The 21,844-nt window shown below is 42.8% G+C and overlaps 1 protein-coding gene across 1 annotated transcript in view; it reads right to left on the bottom strand.

Moving 5' to 3' along the window:
- trim33 (tripartite motif containing 33) overlaps positions 1–21,844 on the bottom strand; it is an 86,798-nt gene that overhangs the window by 13,710 nt on the left and 51,244 nt on the right. The window contains exons 13-17 of the mRNA XM_055654427.1: positions 11,531–11,600; positions 10,776–10,944; positions 7,349–7,701; positions 5,287–5,410; positions 3,111–3,185 (exon numbers count right to left, since the gene is read on the bottom strand). Of these exons, the coding sequence (XP_055510402.1) occupies positions 3,111–3,185; positions 5,287–5,410; positions 7,349–7,701; positions 10,776–10,944; positions 11,531–11,600 (791 nt within the window). The remainder of the gene's footprint in view (positions 1–3,110; positions 3,186–5,286; positions 5,411–7,348; positions 7,702–10,775; positions 10,945–11,530; positions 11,601–21,844) is intronic.

The following is a 21,844-nucleotide window of genomic DNA, read 5'->3' as shown; positions in this document are numbered from 1 at the left end:
TGCCGCTTTATAGCACTTTGTTTAGGCTGCATTTGGAATATTGTCTGCATTTTTGGTCTCCCCATTATAGGAAGGATGTTGAGGCTATGGAGAGGGTGTAGAGGTGTTTTCTCTGGAACACCGGAGGTTGCTGGGAAATCTGATAGATGTATATAAGATTATGAGAGGCTTAGAGTAGAAAGTCACAGCTATTTTCTTAGGAAGGAAAAAAAAAATCAAATACTAAGCATAGAATTAAAGTGAGGAGCAAAGTTTAAAAAGGCAGGTTTTGCTTTATATTTAGAGGGTGCCTGGAACGCATTGCCAGGGATGGTGGTTGAGGCAGATACAATAGTGACTAAGAGACTTTTGGATAGGCATATACCGGGCATGGAGGGATATGGATTACCTGCAGGCAGATAGGAGTTGGTCTTGGTATCATGTTTGGCATAGACATTGCGGGCTGAAGGGCCTGTTCTTATGCTATCTTTTTTTATATTTTATGAAGGAGTATAAACAGGAATGGGGAGCAAACAATAACACGATTGAACAGTAGTAAGCTACTCAGCCTCTCAAGTCAACTTCACCATTTAATCGAATCATAGCTAATAAGTGAAATTTCAACTCCACACATCCATCTCCCTATACAACTCTCACTCACTTTCTATTCAAGAATCCAAGTACCGCTAACTTCAAAATATTCTTAAAGACTACAAGGTTTACGTCAGTGAGTAGGCATCATCTCATCCCAATGCCTTTGCTCGAAAATACAAGTTGTTGGGTAAATTGATATAACTGGCAATGCAGCCCATTAAATCTTCCCTTGTAGACTCAAATGATAAATGGCAACTCAGGGGGATGAAGTGAAATACACCAGCACTTACAAAGTAAATGCTGCAAGCTACTGTCCACGGAAGGAAGAGATTGCCATGATTGAATGAGTAATGAAGTAAACCTAATTTTTGTTAAGTATTGAATAATTTATCATGTACACCATCTCCCTTTAGAGAGATTTTAGTACCAGATGCAGTACCAAAATGAGCAAGTACACATCTCAGGTTCTACACATGGAGGATAAATATATACAGACACTCCCCAAACTATAAGGGTTACATGCCATAAACCCTTATGCAAGTCAGATTTTCACGCGTCAGAATCACCTTAAAACTAGGTAGAAACGAAGAAATGTAGATGCTGGTCAATATACAAACAGCACAAAGTGCTGGAGTAACTCAGCAGGTTAGGCAACATTTTTCTACAACATGGGTAGGCGATGTTTCCGGAACGAGACCCATCTTCAGACTGATTTGATCCAAAAATGTCACCTACCCACATTCTCCGGAGATGCTACCCGAGTTACTCCAGCACTATGTGGGGTTTCACCTTAAAACCAGATGCCAATGCTGCCAGTCCGCACCAGCAAGCCCTTCCCCACCAGCTGCCAAACCGTTGCAGCTCATGTTGAGGCCCCTAGCCAACAGCGCTTTCTTCAGCCCACTGCCACTGACAGGACGCACTTGGTCACCATGAGACTCCCTCCCCTCTCACCAGCTGCCGTTTCTTCCTGTCGGCCACCACTTTGTCCACTCCAACGCTGCCTCCTCTTCCTGTGATTCCCCTGCAGTCACCGACATCTTCTGAAGATGTCGACGACTCCGGGGAAGGAGGAGCCAGCGGCAGAGGGGAGAGCAGCAGAGTGGACAAAGCGACTGGAGGGCAAGACAGTGGAGGAAGAACGGTGGAGTGAACAAAAGACAGCAACAGGAAGCAGTGGCAACTGGTGTGAGGTGAGTGTGCCCCATGGTGACCGAACATGTCCTATCAGTGGTGGCGTCCTGAAAAAAGTACTTTCAGTCAAAGGTTACAAAGTGAGCCGCATGAATAGCCTCGTCAATCGTACGGTGCGCAGTGGGTGTACAATCGCTCGCCTTCCTGATGTCACACCGCCAGTGGCTGAAAGTGGAAGAACATCGAGCCCGGGCAATCCTTTTGTATCTATGAAGTCACCATTCTCCTGTGGCTAAATTTATGTTCCTTACTTTTGTTAAGCCCTTGGATCACAGTAAAAGTAACTTGCTCCACCTCTCCAAACCCGCTGGATCCTGACCAATGGCTGCAAACCCGGGCTTGGCTGAACTTGTCCGATTCTCCATCCTTCAAAGTAGAGTTGCCAAGGAAAATGTTTCAGGAAGAATCAGTGGTTTCCGGCTACATTGCTCTGAAATGATTCTATATATGTGGATGTAATAGCAGGTCATTCAAGAAATGGGACCACCTATTGTGAATTGTTTAGACAAGTTGCCTGTTAAACAAGTTTGGGAGTGCCTGTAAATAGGTGTCAGAAATTGAGCATTCTATTTTGTGCTAGCTACTGAGGGCAATGCAGAAGCACCTCATTATTACATTGGTGCACACTTTTATTATGGAGTAAAATGTAACATTTACTCTCAATAAATGTTGTAGATTCCCAACATAAAAAGTCATCAACCCAAAATGATGAAAATGCTGAAAAAACTCGCATGGTGCCTAAACTGTTGAATTATTTCTACCATATAACCATATAACAATTACAGCACGGAAACAGGCCATCTCGGCCCTACAAGTCCGTGCCGAACAAATTTTTTTTCCCCTTAGTCTCACCTGCCTGCACTCATACCATAACCCTCCATTCCCTTCTCATCCATATGCCTATCCAATTTATTTTTAAATGATACCAATGAACCTGCCTCCACCACTTCCACTGGAAGTTCATTCCACACCGCTACCACTCTCTGAGTAAAGAAGTTCCCCCTCATATTACCCCTAAACTTCTGTCCCTTAATTCTGAAGTCATGTCCTCTTGTTTGAATCTTCCCTATTCTCAAAGGGAAAAGCTTGTCCACATCAACTCTGTCTATCCCTCTCATCATTTTAAAGACCTCTATCAGGTCCCCCCTTAACCTTCTGCGCTCCAGAGAATAAAGACCTAACTTATTCAACCTATCTCTGTAACATAGAATGTTATTTTAAATATAGTTATTCTAGCTGCTTTGTCTGGAACGCAGATCTGGCACAAAGAATATGGAAAATAACATAACATTTCAGAAATAAGCACCAGAAATTGAATACAACTCTACGCCAGTGATACTTACAGAGTTAGGAACGGGTTCTTGGAATGCAATGCTCATTTCGTGACAATACAGATATAATAAGAGACGTTCTGACTTCTAAAATATGGGAAAAATAAGAGAAAAAGGTTTTTAAAAAACTGAATTAAAATCTGAGTTCTATATTAGACTGCACATCACACAATTGAAGTAATATGGAACTCTGTAATTGAATTGAATAAATCTGACCATTTCAATTCTAACATATGAAAATTAAAAACAGAGTTCTAAGATGTCTGACACCTTGAGCATTATCTACCATTCAGGGAGTTCACAGGTGATAAGACAGAGTTACAGCATGGAAACACATCCTTCGTCCACAGAATGTGCACAGATTGTCAATTACATATTTACACAAATGCTACATTAATCACATTCTCTACATATTCTATGGACTCCCCCAGATTCTTCTACTCACTTGCACACTAAGCATATTTTACAGTGGCCAAATAACAATCTTTAGTATGTGGGAGATAACTGAAGAGGGAGGGAAAACCCATGCTCCCACAGGAAGAAAATGCAAACTCCACGCAGAGAGCACTGGGTCGGGATTGAATCCTTTTATCTCAATTTAAGTTTCTGCCTTTTTTCTCAATATCCAATGAGTGTTCGAAAATTCCCATTTAAGAGGCTGAAGTAATACGAGACAGAGTTCTGTGTGGGAATAAAATTTCAGAATCCATCCAATTTAACTATAGTTATCTGCCGACTTTGCAAGAACTGAAAAAATATAATATTAAATTCATTATAATTAGATCTATCTTCTATACTATTACTAAAACTCTCATCTTGACCACTGCGTTGTAATTAAATTTGCGCAAAAACGTTACCCTATATCACTAGGATTTTTTTTCGCCACCATACTCACCGTTCTCCTCGGCTCCAAACCAAGTTTTGTTCCGATTGGTGAAATATTAGAAAAGTTATGAAGGTTTATAAAATCGTGAAATCAGCAGATTGGTCTTCTCGCCTGTCAGTCACCATGAAGGTAACGCCCCTTCCGGGGGGATGGGGGGGGCGAGGAGAATAAAGCCCAGGAGGCCAGGCGTGAGTCAGTCAGCCTGGAAGCCGCGAGTGAGAGTTGAGTCCAGAACTGTGAGTCCACAAGCCACGAGTGAGTGAACTGTTGAGCCCACCAGCCGTGAGTGAACTGTGAGTCTACAAGCCGTGAGCGACTGAACTGTGAGTCTACAAGTCGTGCTGAGTAAACCGAGTCTACAAGCCGTGGCTGAGTCTGGAAGTCGCGGTCAGGCCAGAGGTCAGTTCAGAGGTCGGACCCGAGTCGAGAAGTCGGACCTGGCTTCAGGGCCACGCTCAGTCCAGAAGTCGGGCGTGAGTATAGTCAAGAGTTTTACTGCCATATGTCCCAGATATGTCTGTGACGGAGGGGGTGTGTGAGATGGAGGGTGTGTAAGAGTGTGTGAGAGAAATGGAGGGTGTGTGTGTGTGTGTGTGCGTGTGTGAGATGAGTCCGCCAGTCGCGAGTGAGTGAACTGCGAGTCCGCCAGTCGCGAGTGAGTGAACTGCGAGTCCACCAGCCGTGAATGGCCGAACTGTGAGTCCACCAGCCGCGAGTCCACCAGCCGTGAGTGGCCGAACTGCGAGTCCAAGAATCCATTCGGCCCACAAAGTCCATACTAGCCCTCTGGAAACCAGTTCCTTCGGACCACAACACCCATACTAGCCCTCTAGAAAGCCCCCCCCACGCCCCCCCACACTGTCCATCAATATTGGAATTGGTGGAGAGGTGGAACATTGAGTTGGGGAACCAGCCCTCCCGCGTGAAAATGGGACCCAGTAAAGTATAAACTAGAGTGCAAGTGCTAATTCCTGGGTATTCCCCAATTAACCCAGACTCACAGTACTAATTTTAACATTATACATTGTTATCTCTTCCCCATTAGCTAAATCGTATCCATCCTGATACTTTATCAAGGTGCATCAATATACTCAACGTGATATTCACTTCTATATCCTTCACATGTATCAGGTTCCTTGGTAAAAAAAAAAGAACAACTTGACAAATATGGTAAATCCACACCATTATTCACTGCCCATTCAACACCATTATGCTGCAATGAATATAGGGTACAAAAGGGGAGGAGGGAAGAGGTAGGGAAAGAGACAGAAAGACAGATAGAGACAAATTAATGTAACTCACCCTCTGGTCAACTGGGGCCAAGCTGGGGCCAGTTTTCCCTTTCTTTATGTGATGCAAATTATCACAATCATACTCTACTTCTGGCTTGGACAGGTCACGACAAAACGTGCAGATCCACTCCCCACTTAATTTCGAAAAGAAAAAGTCCAGGGTTAAAATTTTATTTTGTCATTAATTTATAAGTGTGTGTATCAGTAGTACCAGCAGACATCACAAACTTACTAAACAGCCTGGCCAGTTAATGGGATCAAAAATTAGGAGTCCTTGATAAATAATTTAATTGTGCCACCCCACTTTTGCATAAAAACAAATTTGGCAGTTTTTAAAAAGGCCAGAAACATAGCATATGCACAGCATCCTTGCACCCACAGAAAAGTTTAACAGCGTACCGTATGGAAAATAAACCCACACGCATGCATTAGTCTGGAGTTAGTTTATCAACTAGTTCAATACATGACTAAAATATGAATAGAAATTGAGAACCTGTTTAAATACAGGCTTAACCATTCTTTTAAACCATGTTTTTAGAGAATGACAAGTGCACATTTTCCCATGTTAAGATAAATTAGATTGGTAAATTGAAGGCAACAATTGCCTTCAGCAATGGATACAATGCTAACCATTTATGAAGGCTGATAAGATTCTATTATTAGTTGACCATGCTTGTATCAGAGAAAGAAAGTGAGGTGCGTGTTAATTGAGGAAGTCTCGGCTTTGCAATCAGGATGCTCCCTTTTTGTGTTTATAGTTACCATCTGACAGATTGTTAACATCTAGTTTCATTCCTAATGGGAAAGGCAAATTGTATGGAATAAAACTAGATATACATATTCACCAAGCAACTGAATGTTATGATGCAGGTCAATGATGCAACCTACAATCATTCAGTTGTGTGGATCAAATACCAGTATTTGGCAGGTTTGCAGCTAGCTTCCAATAGACCCCAAATTCCTTAATGCATCTTGTACATAATACTTGGAAAAGTTCATAATGCAGTAATATAAATTATACAAATTATATTTGAATTTTGAGCAAACCCAAAAGTTCACAAAGAAGCAGTGGAGGAGAGACAATAGCACCAAAGGAACCAATCACCTTATGATAACCTATAATTTGTTTCTTAGGTTCTGGAGCTTCTAGTAACAAGGTCCACCTTATTCGGGTACCGAATGGATCCAGACTAGGAGCAGTACCGTTGAAGGTTGCTCTCCAGCTTGGCCATCATGATCAAATATCAAATCACTCTCACGCGGGGGGGTCAAGGAAATAGCGTTCACGTCGCGGCCGTTTCCACCAATCTTTCCACCAGTGCGCACAAGAAGGGCAAGACACCATTGTATGCAGATGCCGAGAAGTATGTTCACCTCTGGCTGAACAATTTTTAATCTTGTGATGTGGACTTGATAAGAAGACTGACATGAGAATCATCACTGGTAGAGAATTATCACCGGAATGCCTTTTATCAAGGTTTGAGACTGGCTGCCTGTGCTCACAAATATAGACCCAGTGCACCTGCATATTTCTAGAAATCACAACTATAAAACAAACTCTTACTAATCTCTCAGACTAACTGCTTGCAATATGCTTTGCAAAACTGATGATTCTATACCAGACTCCTTATAGAGTATGAAATTGTACAACCTGAAGGATCAATTTTTCCTTGCAAGCTGTGGACAGCCATTAAACTACGCCAAAAAAGTTAGATGCCAGACACAAAATGCTGGAGTAACTCAGCGGGACAGGCAGCATCTCTAGAGAGAAAGAATGGGTGACGTTTTGGGTCGAGACCCTTCTTCAGACTTCTTGTGTCGACCTTTGATTTAAACCAGCATCTGCAGTTCTTTCTTACACTAGTTATTGATGGCAATCTATTGCAACTTTTAGTACACATGGATGATTAAAGCAATTCCATCAGCAGAGCTACTCTGCAAATGCTACTCTGCAAGTTGCAGATAGTCCAAAAAAAAACCTCATGCTGTTTTATCAGGAAGCACACCTGGATATTTGAAAAACCTTGATGTATTGCGATAACCACAGAAAGAAATGTAATGACGAGACTCACCTGGGGAAATTGAGAAGTGTAGGTACATGACAAGCCAGATGGAAGACCTTTGGGCACTTATCACAACACAACAGATCTCCTCCATTTTGACACACTGCACACCAATCTTCATTCGGGTCATCATCCTTATTGTTGTTGTTATCACCTCCAACACGTGGTGAACGATGTGTAAAGTTGCGGATTGGAGATTTTCCATTAAAGGTAATACCCAATTGCCTGCAGCTTCCAGTCCTGTCGGAGCCTTCAATCTTAACATGATTTTCTATGTTTCGAAGCCCTTCAATATCAGTCTCGCTCTCAGAATGCAAGTTGTTGGAAAGAGGTGGCGTCAAGCTGCTTTCTGGACTGCTCATCTAAATTTGAAGGAAGTTTGCAAGTGAATTATTTTCTCATCAAATGTTTCAAACTAATTTTATGTCTAAATTAATTTTGTGCCCCATTGCTGCACTGAGGTTTCTAAAGCCCATACTCCATTCCCTGTCCAAATATGTCAGAAGTGAACCTGTTTTCACTTGCCATTCCCATGTCTGTCCTGAGAAATAGTAATACTGCCCCAGATGAACACTGCTTCCGATTCCCATTTTTCTTGCAGAGAAGCACTCTTTTCCACTGCACACCAAAAATTGTACAAGGGGAACATTTACAGCAAATACTTAGTTGTTTGGACCCGCGCAGTTCAAAAATAAAGCCTCTTCAATTTGTTGCTAGACTATTTTTCAACAAAATCTAATCAAGGCGGCTTGTGACGAAAGGAACAGCAATATTTATGCAGTGTATATTTGCTCATTCTTAAATGCAGTGTAAGAGAGAACAGTAAATTGGAATAGTATCTCAGAATATATCTCTGATGCCTGCAAAGATTCCCGTCAGTATTCAGATAGCCAAAAGTAGAATTTCCACCAATAATCTCGGCAGTAGGTTTTGGATCCCATAATTTAGTTCTCTGCCCCGAATAACAATAATTTATATTCATTTCCAGCTGGATTTTGCACCACAGGCAGTCCCTCAGGATTGATGATGACTTGCTTCCATTCCTATTTTGTGGGTTCTGAAATGGCTAACGAGATCAATGCAAGAACCACAGAATCTTCCATAGATGGGGTAGAGAGCTGGCAGACCAAGTGAGCACGTGGTTAGTTTGTGCGGTGGTGTCTTCCTTTTGTCATTCATTGGAGGCTTCTGTGCACACTCAACAATATCCTCTTTCTGCTGTCATGTCCCAGAGGTTCCCAAACAGTAGGGTTGACGCAGGTTTTCAAGGAAGCAATGAGAACATGCATGAATACGTGTCTCTGTCCACCTGGTTATCTTCTGACACACTGTGCTGGGAACAGAGTATCTGTTCTGGAAGTGTGGTGTTGGGAACATGAACAATATGGCCAATTTAGGATTAGAGCTCCAGATGTTAAAGATGTTAACCTGGGAAAAGACACTGCATTTTGATTTCTTTTCTTCCCAATAATTTTAAAGTATTTGGCAGAAAGTATTTTCCAAAGCCTTAAGTCAGAAATAAAATTATACAGCATGGCAATAGGTCCCTTGGTCAAACCTAACCATTCCAACCAAGCTGGCCCATTTGCCTGCATTTTTGCCCACATCCCTCTAAATCCTTCCTCCACATATCTGTCTTGAGATGCCTGGTGTGGTGGTCCAGGTATCAGAAGCACAGGGAAGGGCAGGAATCACTGCTACCTGGCAAATATCGCAGGCCTTGACCTTCTAATACCTTTTCCTCAATTAACCGAAGGTTATGCTGGTGCATTGAAAGTGTTGGCAAATTTTATCATGGTGTGCTGTTGCCAAGAGATGCCTCGCAAGAAACGGAAAGTCATCCTCTTCTTCCATAATCTTGAATCATTATCATTGGAAGGAAATGTGGTGCACAGGTGGGTACAGATCTTGGTCTTGATGTGAACTGCAATGCCCAACATCTTATATACTTCAAAAAACAAGTCAATAACATCTTGGAGCTCGGCCGAGAAGTGAGTATCAGCACACGTTCCCTCTGCCTTCTGCAAATCGATGACTGAGGCTTGGGTGACTACTTCTGGAATAGTTGCCACAGGTTGATCAGTTTCTCATTAATTCTGTAGATTCGTGCCACTTCCCCAAGGAGGTTTGCTGGAGGGGGGGTGCAACTTGGTCATACAATTGGGAAGTCAAGTAAGAGTAGGACATATACAATAAATGATAATGCCCCCGGGAACGTCGATGAACAGAGACCTCGGTGTACCAGTCCATGATTTCCTAAAAGAGGCAATACAGGTTGATAGTATAGTATAGTATATCTTTATTGTCATTTTCCTGAGTACTCACATACCCAGAGGAAACAAAAAAACGTTGCTCAACCAGTGTCCATTCAGTGTGCAGTAAAAAATAAATAGAAATAAAAATACATATATCATGAACAAATTAAACTCTACTCTCTACTAAACATCAACAGGCGTTCCGATCGGCAGCAGCACGACAGTGGCTCTGCTCTGCTGCAGTGTGTCCAGGTTGGTGGTTGGTGCGCGATACTTTGGCAGGGGGCAAAGGATGGTGGCCTTCGTAGGTTGGGGGATTACGTTGCAATCTTATAAAACTCTGGAGACACATGGATCTGCAGATACTGGTTTACACACCAAGAAAATGCTGAAGAAGGGTTCTGACAGAACTTTAGGCTGAACTTAGGAGTATCGTGTACAGTATTGGTTGCCACACTATAGGAAGGATACAATTGCACTCGCGAAAGGAGATTCACCACAAAATTGTCTGAATTGAAGAACTTCAGTCACAGATAAATTGAATGGGCAGGGCATGTGTTTCCTGGAGGAAAGAAGGTCAAGGCGTTATCTGATAGAAGTCTAAGATTATAAAAGGCATAGCTTAGGTAAACAGTCACCACAGGTATGGATATCCAAAACACGAGGGCATTGGTTTAAGGTGAGAGGTAGGAATTTTTAGGAGATCTGAGGGATAAGGTTTTTTTTAAAATACCGAATGTTTGTTTTCCGAAATCCACTGCTCAAATTGGTAATTAATCAGATACAATTACGATAGACTTTCAGACAATTAAAAACTACCATGACAATCTTCTGTATTTTTCCTGAAGTTTTGTCACACACTACTGCAATGAAATAAGTACCACCAGCTATCTGAAAATATTTTTAAAAATTGACACTCAGGAAAGTCAACAGCAAACAGGAAGAGTTTCGTAAAATAACTTTGCTGTGTACTTATATTAGATAAGTTTGTAATACATCAATAGGCTTTCTGCAAGTTAATGGTTAATCAATATAATTTACATTTTAATGCAACACATTAATATTAACAAAACATGCGCTCACAAAATGACTCTGCCGCCTTAACCTAAATTGTCAAGCATATTCTTGTCACTATAAAAAGATGCGTGATCTTGATTTTAACACAAGTATTTGAGGTTTACCATGCAAGCACTTCGCCGGCCATCTTCCAAATGCTCATGCTTTACAGAAGCTCCGGAAAAACTACACACATCATCCTCTGTGCCTGGTTCTTGTTTCACTTTGACGTATTCTGTCCGGAAAACAGAGATTCCCTTCTCTGTTAAGTGAGCTCTACCAGAAGAGCTGCAGCTGCAACAAAGCACGAGCAATTAGAAATTAATATTAACCACGTTACAGTAATATAACTATGGCATTACACATTTAAAAATAAAGTACGTTGGGTGATATTACACCTTCAATTGTGCTCTTCTTTGCAGAAAGATCTAAACCAGAACAACAATTTGCTCTTTTTATAAACAACTTAAACAAGTCAAATTTCAAAGTCTGCTTCTGGCATACCCTGTAAACAAGGCAGAGGGAAATAAATTTGTCACGATAATTAACTATGGCACAACGAAGGATGCAGGAAGAATCACTAAAGTTTATAGTTTGATTAAATTGACGTCAAACTCCACCTGCACAATCCATAACAAATCCTGGTATCTGAGTTTTTCTCTGCCTGGATATGATCCAAAATTAAAATAGGCAGTGTTATCCGGTTTCAAGTGACTCCTTCTCATGACATGGGGAAAAATTCCAACATTAACTTAGTTTCTCAGGAAATGCACTTGTTGCAAAGGCTATTTTCAGGAGGCTTTGCAACAAAATTGAAAAAAAGCGAAGGTAATTTCAGCCTAAAGAAGCACTGATATGTTGAAACCTTCAAACAACTTACCTGCCTCTGCTACCAGTACTGGAGGTACTCGACGGTCTCACTGGAGTATGGGAGCTATGGTATGCTGCAACTGAAAAAAATTGAACATTGTTTCAAATATTTACAGAAGCCATGAATTAGCTGTAAGCATAACCAATGGAGAATCAGAAAGTCATGCGCTTCACAGAAAACGGACGGCTTTCAGATTGTGTTGCCATTTTGATTCTGATATGAATGGCAAAGCTGCACTGAAAGATGTCCTTATGGCTGTGGTATGTAAGCCAAGTATAAGAGTCAATGCTGCTCAATTCTTTCCACCTTAGCTTTGGCATTGTGCCAAGATAAGTATCATTAAAGGTTAACTCATCAGTGTCATCAATTGGTAATTCTCAAATAATGTCCTTAATTTGTCATTAAACATTTATATTTCAGTATAACTCAACATTTAATTTAATAACCGTTTTAGTTCATTTCACTCTCCAAATTAGATTTTGCCCCAAAGAACAAGTCGCCATAATAGGTTTTGAGATTCAAATTATGCAGCACATATCCTATGCTTTTAGCTTTACCTTCTGAGAAACAAGATTAAAACAAGATTGTTCCAATAATATATTTTGAATAAAGTTGAAAAATAACACCATCATGCCACCTAGGTTAATAAGAAATCTAGTCGTAGATGTAGTGGTGTTGGTAAGTTTGCAAATGACACAAAATTTGGGAGATAGTGAGGAAGGCTGTCATAGGCTAAAGTAGGATAAAGCTCACCTATAGGTCTGGTTGGAGAAATGGCAAATTAAGTTTAATCCGAACAAGTTCGGGGTTTTAAACTTTGGGAGGTTGAATGCAAGGAGAAAGTACACGTGGCAAGACCCTTAATAGCATCGATGCATTTCGTTGTCTCTGTACTGTACACTGACAATGACAATTAAAATTGAAATTGAATCTGAATCTGTACAGAGGGATCTTGGGGTCCAAGTCCAAAACTCCCCGAATGCAGCAACACAAGTAGATGGAGTAGTAAAGAGAGCATGTGGTATGCTTGCCTTCATTGGTTGGGATTTGAGTATAGGAGTCAGGCACTGCCATGCAGCTCATTAGGACATTTGTTAGGCTGCATTTGGAGTATTGTGTTCAGTTCTGGTCACCTCATTGCATGCAGTACGTGGAAGCTTTGGAAAAGGTGTTGATTACCAGAGGCTGTAAGAGATTTACAATTTAAGTGATTTACCAGAATGCTGACTGGATTAGAGGGTATGAGGAACAAGGAGAGTTTAGATGACCTTGGATTATTTTCCCTGGAACGTCAGTTTAGTTTAGAGATACAGCATGGAATCAGGCCCTTCGGTCTACTGATTCCGCACCGACCCCCGAACATTAACACTATTGTGCACACTAGGGACAATTTACAATTATACCAAGCCAATTAACCTACAAACCTGTACATCTTTGGAGGAGATAGAATTTGAGTCTTTGGAGTCAGATAGAAGAATATAACATTTCAAGAGGCATTGATGGGACAATCCAAACTTGACATCATGTCAGCAGAAACATTGTAGCCGACAGGGCCTATTCCTGTGCTGTTTGATGTTAAACTACAAAAGGGATATGAAAAGAATAAGTCAGCAGCTTTCAACTTATGTGGCTTTGTTTCTTGTTGCCATAGCCGTTTGTGGCATGGTATACTTATTTTTTGGTGGCCAAAAAATTAAAGCCAGCAAAGGTAACACATTTCAATAAGCATTTTTATTTTACCAAGGAGGTGGTACAGGTCCATATTAGGAATTCAAACTAAGCAACAATGTGTACTGAAATACAATGTGAATTCCTTCCACTCAGAAGAGCAGGCTTATTCGATTCTGAATTTGTAAATTGGAAACAAAGAAACGTAACAAATAGGTGCAGGAGTAGGCCATTCGGCCCTACGACCGCACACTAACATTCAATATGATCATCGCTGATCATCCAAAATCAGTACCACGTTCCTGCTTTCTCCCAATATCCCTTGATTCTGTTAACCCTAAGAGCTATATATAACTCACTCTTGAAAACATCCAGTCAATTGGCCTCCATTGCCTTCTGTGGCAGAGAGCTCCACAGATTCACAACTCTGGGTGAAAAAGTTTTTCCTCATCTCCGTTCTCAATGGCCTACCCTTTATTCTTAAACTGTGACCCCTGGTTCTGGACTCCCCCAACATCGGGAACATGTTTCCTGCACCTAGCCTGTCCAATCCCTTAAAAATGTTATACGATTCTATAAGATCCCCTCTCATGCTTCTAAATTCCGGTGAATACAGTGCCCTCCATAATGTTTGGGACAAATACCCATGATTTATTTATTTGCCACTGTACTCCACAATTTGAGATTTGTAACAGAAAAATAATCACATGCGGTTAAAATGCACATTGTCAGATTATATGAAAGGCAATTTTTATATATTTTGGTTTCACCATGTAGAAAATACAGCTGTGTTTAAACTGTCCAAGATCTAGAGCATACCATCTCATCTGTGAAACATGGTGGTGGGGGTGCTATGGCCTGGGCATGTAGGCAGGGCTCGAAATTAACGGTTGCCCGGGTGCCAATGACCACTCAAAGTGCTGCCGGGCAACCTAAACGGCGAGTCATTTTGCCTGGCTTGGCAACTTGGTTTATACCGAAGATAGACACAAAAAACTGGAGTAACTCCGCGGGTCCGGCAGCATCTCTGGAGAAAAGGAACGTGACGTTTTGTGTCGACGACGGTTGTGGGAAAGATGCTAAGTGTGGCGTGACGGAGGGTCGGAGCGAATGTCGGGCCCCGCACAGCAGCAGCAGCAGCGGTGACGGATCCATCACCTGCTACCGCGCCGCGCCCCGCCCGGCCTGTAGTAGCAGCTGCTGCCACTCCGCCAACAGCGCTTTCAAAACAAACCCTTGGAGGAGGGAGGTGTCGATGATCAGAGGTGGAAGTAGAGTAGGGGTGGGGAGATGATTGGAGGAGGGCAACGTGCCAAAACACTCTCGGCAGACCTGCACCGCAGCCAGGACCGATCCCGGTCTCCGGCGCTGCAATCGCTGCCGAACCGCCACTGGACCATCCCCGTCCCCACCCGAGTGCCCCCCACGCCCAGGGGTGGCCAGAGGCGTCGGGAGTCAGACGGGCGCGGTGCCCCCAGGCCCACAGCCAGCGCAAAACCCAGCTCACTCTGCCTGTCCCACCAGGTTAACCAACAGCCATGCCTGGATTGAGACAGGGCTGTAGGCGAGACAGGCAGTTCAGATGCATTTAGCGCTGGATTGAGCTGAAATTACTGTTCACAGAAGCCTCTGAAGCCTCGCGTGTGTGAGTGTGCGCATGCGCGCGCGGCCGCCAAGATATTGTGTCCGCAGTCCCCTCTATATTTTGGTTGCGATTTCTGTGCCTGACATGTGTTGTACGAGGAGCGCTGGCCTTCCTTCCCACCTCCTCTGCCCCTTCCTCTCTCTCGTACGCCCCACCTCCACTCCCCTTATCCCGAGACCCCTCCTCTTCATCCCACACTGATCCCCCTTCCTGTCTCTATTCAGTCCTCACTGACATCCCCTGTGCTCCTCACTGACATCCCCTGTGCTCCCCACTCTTTCCCCCCCCCCCCCCCCCATCTATTCATCCTGCACTGATCTCCCTAGCCACTTCGCATTGATTCATCTGCCACTCCCCACCAATCCTACACTGGTCCCCCAATTCATTCTGTACTGTCACCCTTCATCCTGCACTGCTCCTCCCATCCATGCTGCACAGATCCCCCCCCCCCCCCCCCATTCAACCCCACTGACATCCCCCGCGCTCTCCCCTCATAATTTTACCTACTCCAACCAACACTCACTAATTCCCCTGCCTCAATCCATCCAATCCACACCGATTGCCTTCTCAAGCCCCCCCCCCCCCCAACCATCTATCCATCCTGCACTGATTCACACCCCCCCCCCCCCCCCCCCCATAAAGATGGATTAATTAAATTTTGAACACGTGAAACATTAAAAACGCAGTGTTCGATTGTCACTGACACGTTATTGCAGAATTAATTTTAATGGCAAATCAATTATGTTAATATGGAGTATCAGTACTGTAGTTATTTAATGAGCAACATTCACAACGTTGGATTTATCCCGGTTTTACTTCTACAGTCAGTCATATGCATCACAAATTTGGTCAGGAGATATTTCAGTTGAAACTTTAACGTTAATTCTGAAGTGGGAATGATGGAAAAAGCGTTTATCAACAATTTTTTTTTAAATGGTGCTTACAAACAGGGTATCTTCATTGCCACATGCATTGCCACATACATCTAATGTCTGGTAATGTGGCGTCTTGACACCTTTAAATATATTACCAAATGTTTACTGCATTTATGTCCTTTGGCCATCTCTTGTTAGTTAGTGTAATGTTTAACCTGTCGGGTATAGTCAGTTTTGTCAGCTATTACCATAGAATGCCTTTAGAAAATTCCTTGCAACCTGTATATTTTGTTGTGGATAAATTATGTGGGAAGCGAGAGTGTTTCTGTACCAATAGCAAAAACCACCCATGCTATGGCCATGTCATGATAATTTTCGGACCTTCACAGAAAACATGCTTGCATCAATCTGTATTGTGCATGGTTAAGCATATATGTTATCAAGGTCCAGGATTTATTGACACAGGTTGATCATATGCTGAATAATCCAACCACATTTTTGTTTGGAAGTGGAAAGAAATAATAAAAATTGCATTAATTGCAATGTGTAAAAAGAGTTGAGATACTGTATTATAATTTTGCTGCATGTCATTGTGGTATATATCATGTCTTGATTGGTGAATATGTTAGTTTGTGACTTTATTTGAAGCAGAAATAATATGTGAATGCTTCATTGAGCATAATTCCGAATGCAAGCCATCTTAAATGACCACCTAAAATGTCATTTGGCAATCCTAAATAGCTGCCAAGGTTGCCCGGCTGGTAACAGGGAAAAAAAGTTAAGCGAGAGCCCTGGTATGGCTGCTGAAGGTACTGGCTCACTTATTTTCATTGATGATACGACTTCTGAAGGTATTCATAATGAATTCTGAAGTGTGTAGACATATCCTATCTGCTCAAGTTCAAACAAATGCCTCAAAACTCATTGGCTGGCGGTTCATTTTACAGAAAGATAATGATACAAACATACTGCTAAAGCAACAAAGGAGTTTTTAAAGCTAAAACATTGTTAATTCTTGAGTGGCCAAGTCAATCACCTAATCTGAACCCAATTGAGCATGCCTTTTATATGCTGAAGAGAAAACTGAAGGGGATTAGCCCCCAAAACAAGCATAAACTAAAGATGGCAAAAGAGCATCTGCTTGAAGATACTATAGAGCATCACCAGAGAAGACACCCAGCAACTGATGATGTCCATGAATTGCAGTATTCAAGTAGTCATTGCATGCAAAGGATATGCAACAAAATACTAAACATGACATTTAATTTTTGTCATTGCTGTGTCCCAAACATTATGGTGGCTTGAAATGGGGAGGACTACGTATAAACACTGCTCTCATTTCTACATGGTGAAACCAAAATGTATAAAAATGGCTTTAATAAAATCTCACAATGTGCACTTTAACCACGTGATTTTTTCTATTACAAATCTCAAATTGTGGAGTAGAGGCAAGTAAGTAAACAATGGGTCTTTGTCCCAAACACAATGGAGGGCACTGTATATGCCCAGTCGATCCATTCTTTCATCATATGTCAGTCCCGCCATCCCTGGAATTAACCTGGTTAACCTACGCTGCACTCCTTCAATAGCAAGAATGTTCCTCCTCAAATTAGGAGACCAAAACTGCAATACAATACTCTAGGTGTGGTCTCACCGGGGCCCTGCACAACTGCAGTAGGACCTACTTGCTCCTATACCCAAATCCTCTCACTATGAAGGCCAACATGCCATTTGCTTTCTTCACTGCCTGCTGTACCTGCAGTGACTGATGTACAAGGACACCCAGGTCAGGTTGGACCTCCCGTTTTCCTAATCTGACACCATTCAGATAATAATCTGTCTTCGTGTTCTTGCCACCAAAGTGGATAACCTCACATCTCCATGCATCTGCCCACTCACCCAACCTATCCAAGTCACCCTGCAGCCTCATATCATCCTCCTCGCAGCTCACACTACCACCCAGATTAGCGTCATCTGCAAACTTGGAGATGTTACATTTAATTCCTTCGGCTAAATCGTTAATATATATTGTAAATAACTGGGATCCCAGCACTGATCCTTGCGGCACGCCACTAGTCACTGCCTGCCATTCTGAAAAAGACCCGCTAATTCTTACTCTTTGTTTCCTGTCTGCCAACCAGTTCTCTTTCCATGCCAATGAACTACCCCCCCCAACCAAGCTCTAATTTTGTACAATAATTTCTTGTGTGGGACTTTGTCAAATGCTGTTTGAAAGTCCAGATACACCACATGCACTGGTTCTCCCTTATCCATTCTACTTATTACATCCTCAAAAAATTCCAGAAGATTAGTCAAGCATGATTTCCCCTTCATAAATAAATGCTGAATTTGACCTATCCTTTTTATTGCTTTACAAATGCATTGCTATGACATCTTTAACAATCGACTCAAGCATCTTCCCCACTACTGATACAAGGGTAACTGGCCTATAATTGCCCATTTTCTCTCTCTCTCTCCTTTCTTAAAAAGTGGGGTTACATTGGCTACCCTCCAGTCCACAGGAACTGATCCAGTGTCAAGAGAACATTGGAAAATGATCACCAATGCATCCACAATTTTTAGGGCAACCTCCTAGAGTACTCTGGGATGCAGACCATCAGGCCCTGGGGATTTACCTGCCTTCAGTCCCAACAGTTACCTAACACTATTTCCCGACTAATGTGGATTCCCTTCAGTTCCTCCCTCACACTAGATCCTTGGCCCCCTAGTAATTCTGGGATATTGGTTCTGTCTTCACTAAGGAAGACACAAACAAAGTACTTGTTTAACTGTTCTACATTTCTTTGTTTCACTATTTGTCCACTAATCTTTTCTTTATTACATATCTAAAGAAACTTTTAGTCAGTTTTCTCAGTCTGAAGAAGGGTCTCGACCCGAAATGTCACCTATTCACTCCATAGATGCTGCTTCACCAGCTGAGTTTCTTCAGCATTTTTGTCTACGTAAGCTTTCTTTCATGCTCTTTATTCCCCTTCTTAATTAACCCCTTCAGCCTCTGTTGAATTCTAAATTTCTCCCAGTCCTCTGGTTTGCTGCTTCCTGAAAATGTATATGCCTTTAACACTATCCTTAATTTTCCTCATTAGCCATGGTTGAGCCACCTTCCCCGTTTTATTTTTATGCCAGACAGGGATGAACAACTGTTATAATTCATCCATGCGATCTTAAAATCTTTGCCATTGCATATCCGCTGTCAACCCTTTAAGTATCACTAGACCAAGGGGGACCCGTTGGGTCCCATTCCCACAACACGTGGGTGCAGGGGAGGGGGCAGCCTGCGGCGTCAACCAACACATACCAACCCTCCCCCCACACACAGACACCCCCATTGATATTATATTAATATTATTCATTCACTACTTTTACCCCATCCCCCACCCTATCCACTCACGCATAGCCCCCAACTCGCAGGTACGGCTAGAGAGGGAGACACGGAGGCACAGAGAGGGAGACACGGAGGCACAGAGAGGGAGACACGGAGGCACAGAGAGGGAGACACGGAGGCACAGAGAGGGAGACACGGAGGCACAGAGAGGGAGACACGGAGGCACAGAGAGGGAGACACGGAGGCACAGAGAGGGAGACACGGAGGCACAGAGAGGGAGACACGGAGAGAGGAGGGGGGTAGTAGGGAGCGGGGCGGGTGTCAACCAAATGACTGCGTGTTCAGCGGCTTCAATCCAGAGCCGGGGGGAGGGGTCGTCACAGGGGAGAGTTGGTTTGCTCGAGGGCAGAGACAGAGAGGGCTGCGGGCGGACGTGGAATCGAGGGAGGCCGCGGCCGGGCTGTCATGGACTCAAGGACCCCGAGTGCGGGGCGGACGGCCGGCTGAGAGCGCGAGGGGCAATAGAAGGACTGCGGGTCGAGGGGGGGGGTGGTTGACGTCACTCGCAGCGCGTGGAAATCAGTGCGGAGCAGGCTGCTTGTGGAAAACTGTGCGCCTAGGCCGCGGGAGCAGACCCATTGTGACATCATCAGCTCGTTTATTTTTTAAGTTAAGTAAATCTCAACCGGAATATGTAAAAATGTTCCCGTTAGCGCATCGTTTCTTCGAGTAGATGAGATCACACACAAACAAATAAATAGACGCACCCACACACACACATCCAAGATCAGAGTTTTATAGTAATAAGGATTTGCCCTTCTATCCTGGCCAATTCCCGTCTCATACCATCAGTTACCTTTCTTCAAGTTCCGGACCCTTGTCTCTGAATTAACTGTGTCACGCTCCATCTTATAAATAAATGACTGTGTCGCCAGGTCCACTACTAATCATATCATCAAATACGCGGATGACACAACAGTAGTGGGCCTCATCCGCAATAACGACGACCAGGCATATAGAGAGGAGGTGGAACAGCTGGTGAGCTGGTGCAGCAGGAACAACCTTCTCCTAAATGTGAACAAAACCAAGGAGATTGTCGTCGACTTCAGAAAGAAAAATCATCCCAGTCACACTCCACTTTGCATCAACAACTCAGCAGTGGATCAGGTGAAAAGAATCAAGTTCCTGGGGATGCATATAACGGACACCTTAAACTGGTCCACAAACATTACATCTCTGGCAAAACGGGCACAACAGCGGTTGTACTTCCTCCGCAGGTTGAGAAGTTTACACCTCCACCCTCCCATCCTCGCCACTTTCTACAGAAGCACAATTGAGTCGGTCATGACCAGCTGCATCTCTACGTGGTGCGGCAGCTGTACAGCTGCGGACTGGAAGTGCCTTCAGAGAGTGGTGAGGACAGCGGAAAAAATCATTGGGACTTCTCTTCCTTCCATCATGGACATGGGGTACAAGCGCTGTCTGATTAGAGCTAAGGGCATTACCAGAGCCCCCACACACCCACAATATGGACTGTTTACACTGCTGAACTCTGGGAGGAGGTACCGCAGCATGAAGAGCGGGACAACCAGGTTCTGCAACAGCTTCATCCCCCAGGCCATAAGATTACTGAACAATCAAAAAAACCGAGGCTAGAACTTTTTAAATAGACACTTTTTAAAAACTTTTTATATATATTTATTTTACAGAACCATGCACACGAGGCATTTTTATGGACGCACCTAGAACTTTTAACTATTACCTGATTTTGGAGAGTAAAATGCAACGAAATTTCGTTCAAGGTGCACTGTGTCTAGGTGTATATCTGAATGACAATAAAGTTTTCATTCATTCATTCATTCATTCATTCAAATACTTATAAATCAAGCAGTCCTCAAGTATAACATATGCAAGCAGTTCATCTAAAAATAATTGCTATGGGAGGACCTGAATGGAATGTCTGGGATTCATTATAACCTCTTGCGTGGCTATCTTTTATCGGCTCCAGTAACAAGATGCCATTGAGTGGACTAATTACAGTGAAACTAACTGCTGTAACATGAGAAAAGCAAATAAATGATAAACAGGGTCTTTGTGGAAGTGCTCATGAAGAAGGCTTCTGAAATTTTAGGTAATGCAAAAATACATCGATATAATATGGCAGATGATATATTCTATGAAGATTTTATTGCACTGAGCAATGTTTTCCCTAAAAAGGTACTTAACAAGCTGAAGAAATTACAATCATATTATCTATTGATCCACTTCCTAGAATCAAGTCAATTACAGGCAAATAAAGTGTGATTCTGATTCTAATAACACTTTGTCTGGCTATTTTTTTTATCAGCTCCTTAACAGGATGCACATGGTGGACTAATTACCGTGAAACTAATTATAGGAAGGAAACACAACTTGTGGACCAACTCTTCCATTTGCCTACCAAGATGCCTATCCAAAATAGCACCATTTGTCTATATTTGACCAATGTCACTTCAATCCTTTCCATGTACCCGACCAAAAGGCTTTAAAATGCTGTAATTGCACCCTCCCCCAATAGTTCCTATGGCAACTCTTTCCACATATCCACAAGCCTACAATTTAAGGGTTATACAAATGCTCCCTCCCCCTCTATTATCCCATGTCCCTGAAAATGTCCATCTTTCATATAATTAGTGGCTTGCAAAAGTTTTTATACCCCTTGAACTTTTCCACATTTTGTCACGTTACAACCACAAAAGTAAATGTATTTTATTGGGATTTTATGCGATAGACCAACACAAAGTGGTGCA

Source organism: Leucoraja erinacea, chromosome 24 (genome assembly GCF_028641065.1).
Source record: "Leucoraja erinacea ecotype New England chromosome 24, Leri_hhj_1, whole genome shotgun sequence".
Classification (NCBI taxonomy): domain Eukaryota; kingdom Metazoa; phylum Chordata; class Chondrichthyes; order Rajiformes; family Rajidae; genus Leucoraja; species Leucoraja erinaceus.
Note: the sequence above shows the minus strand (reverse complement) of the source record. Positions and strands in the feature narration are given on the sequence as shown.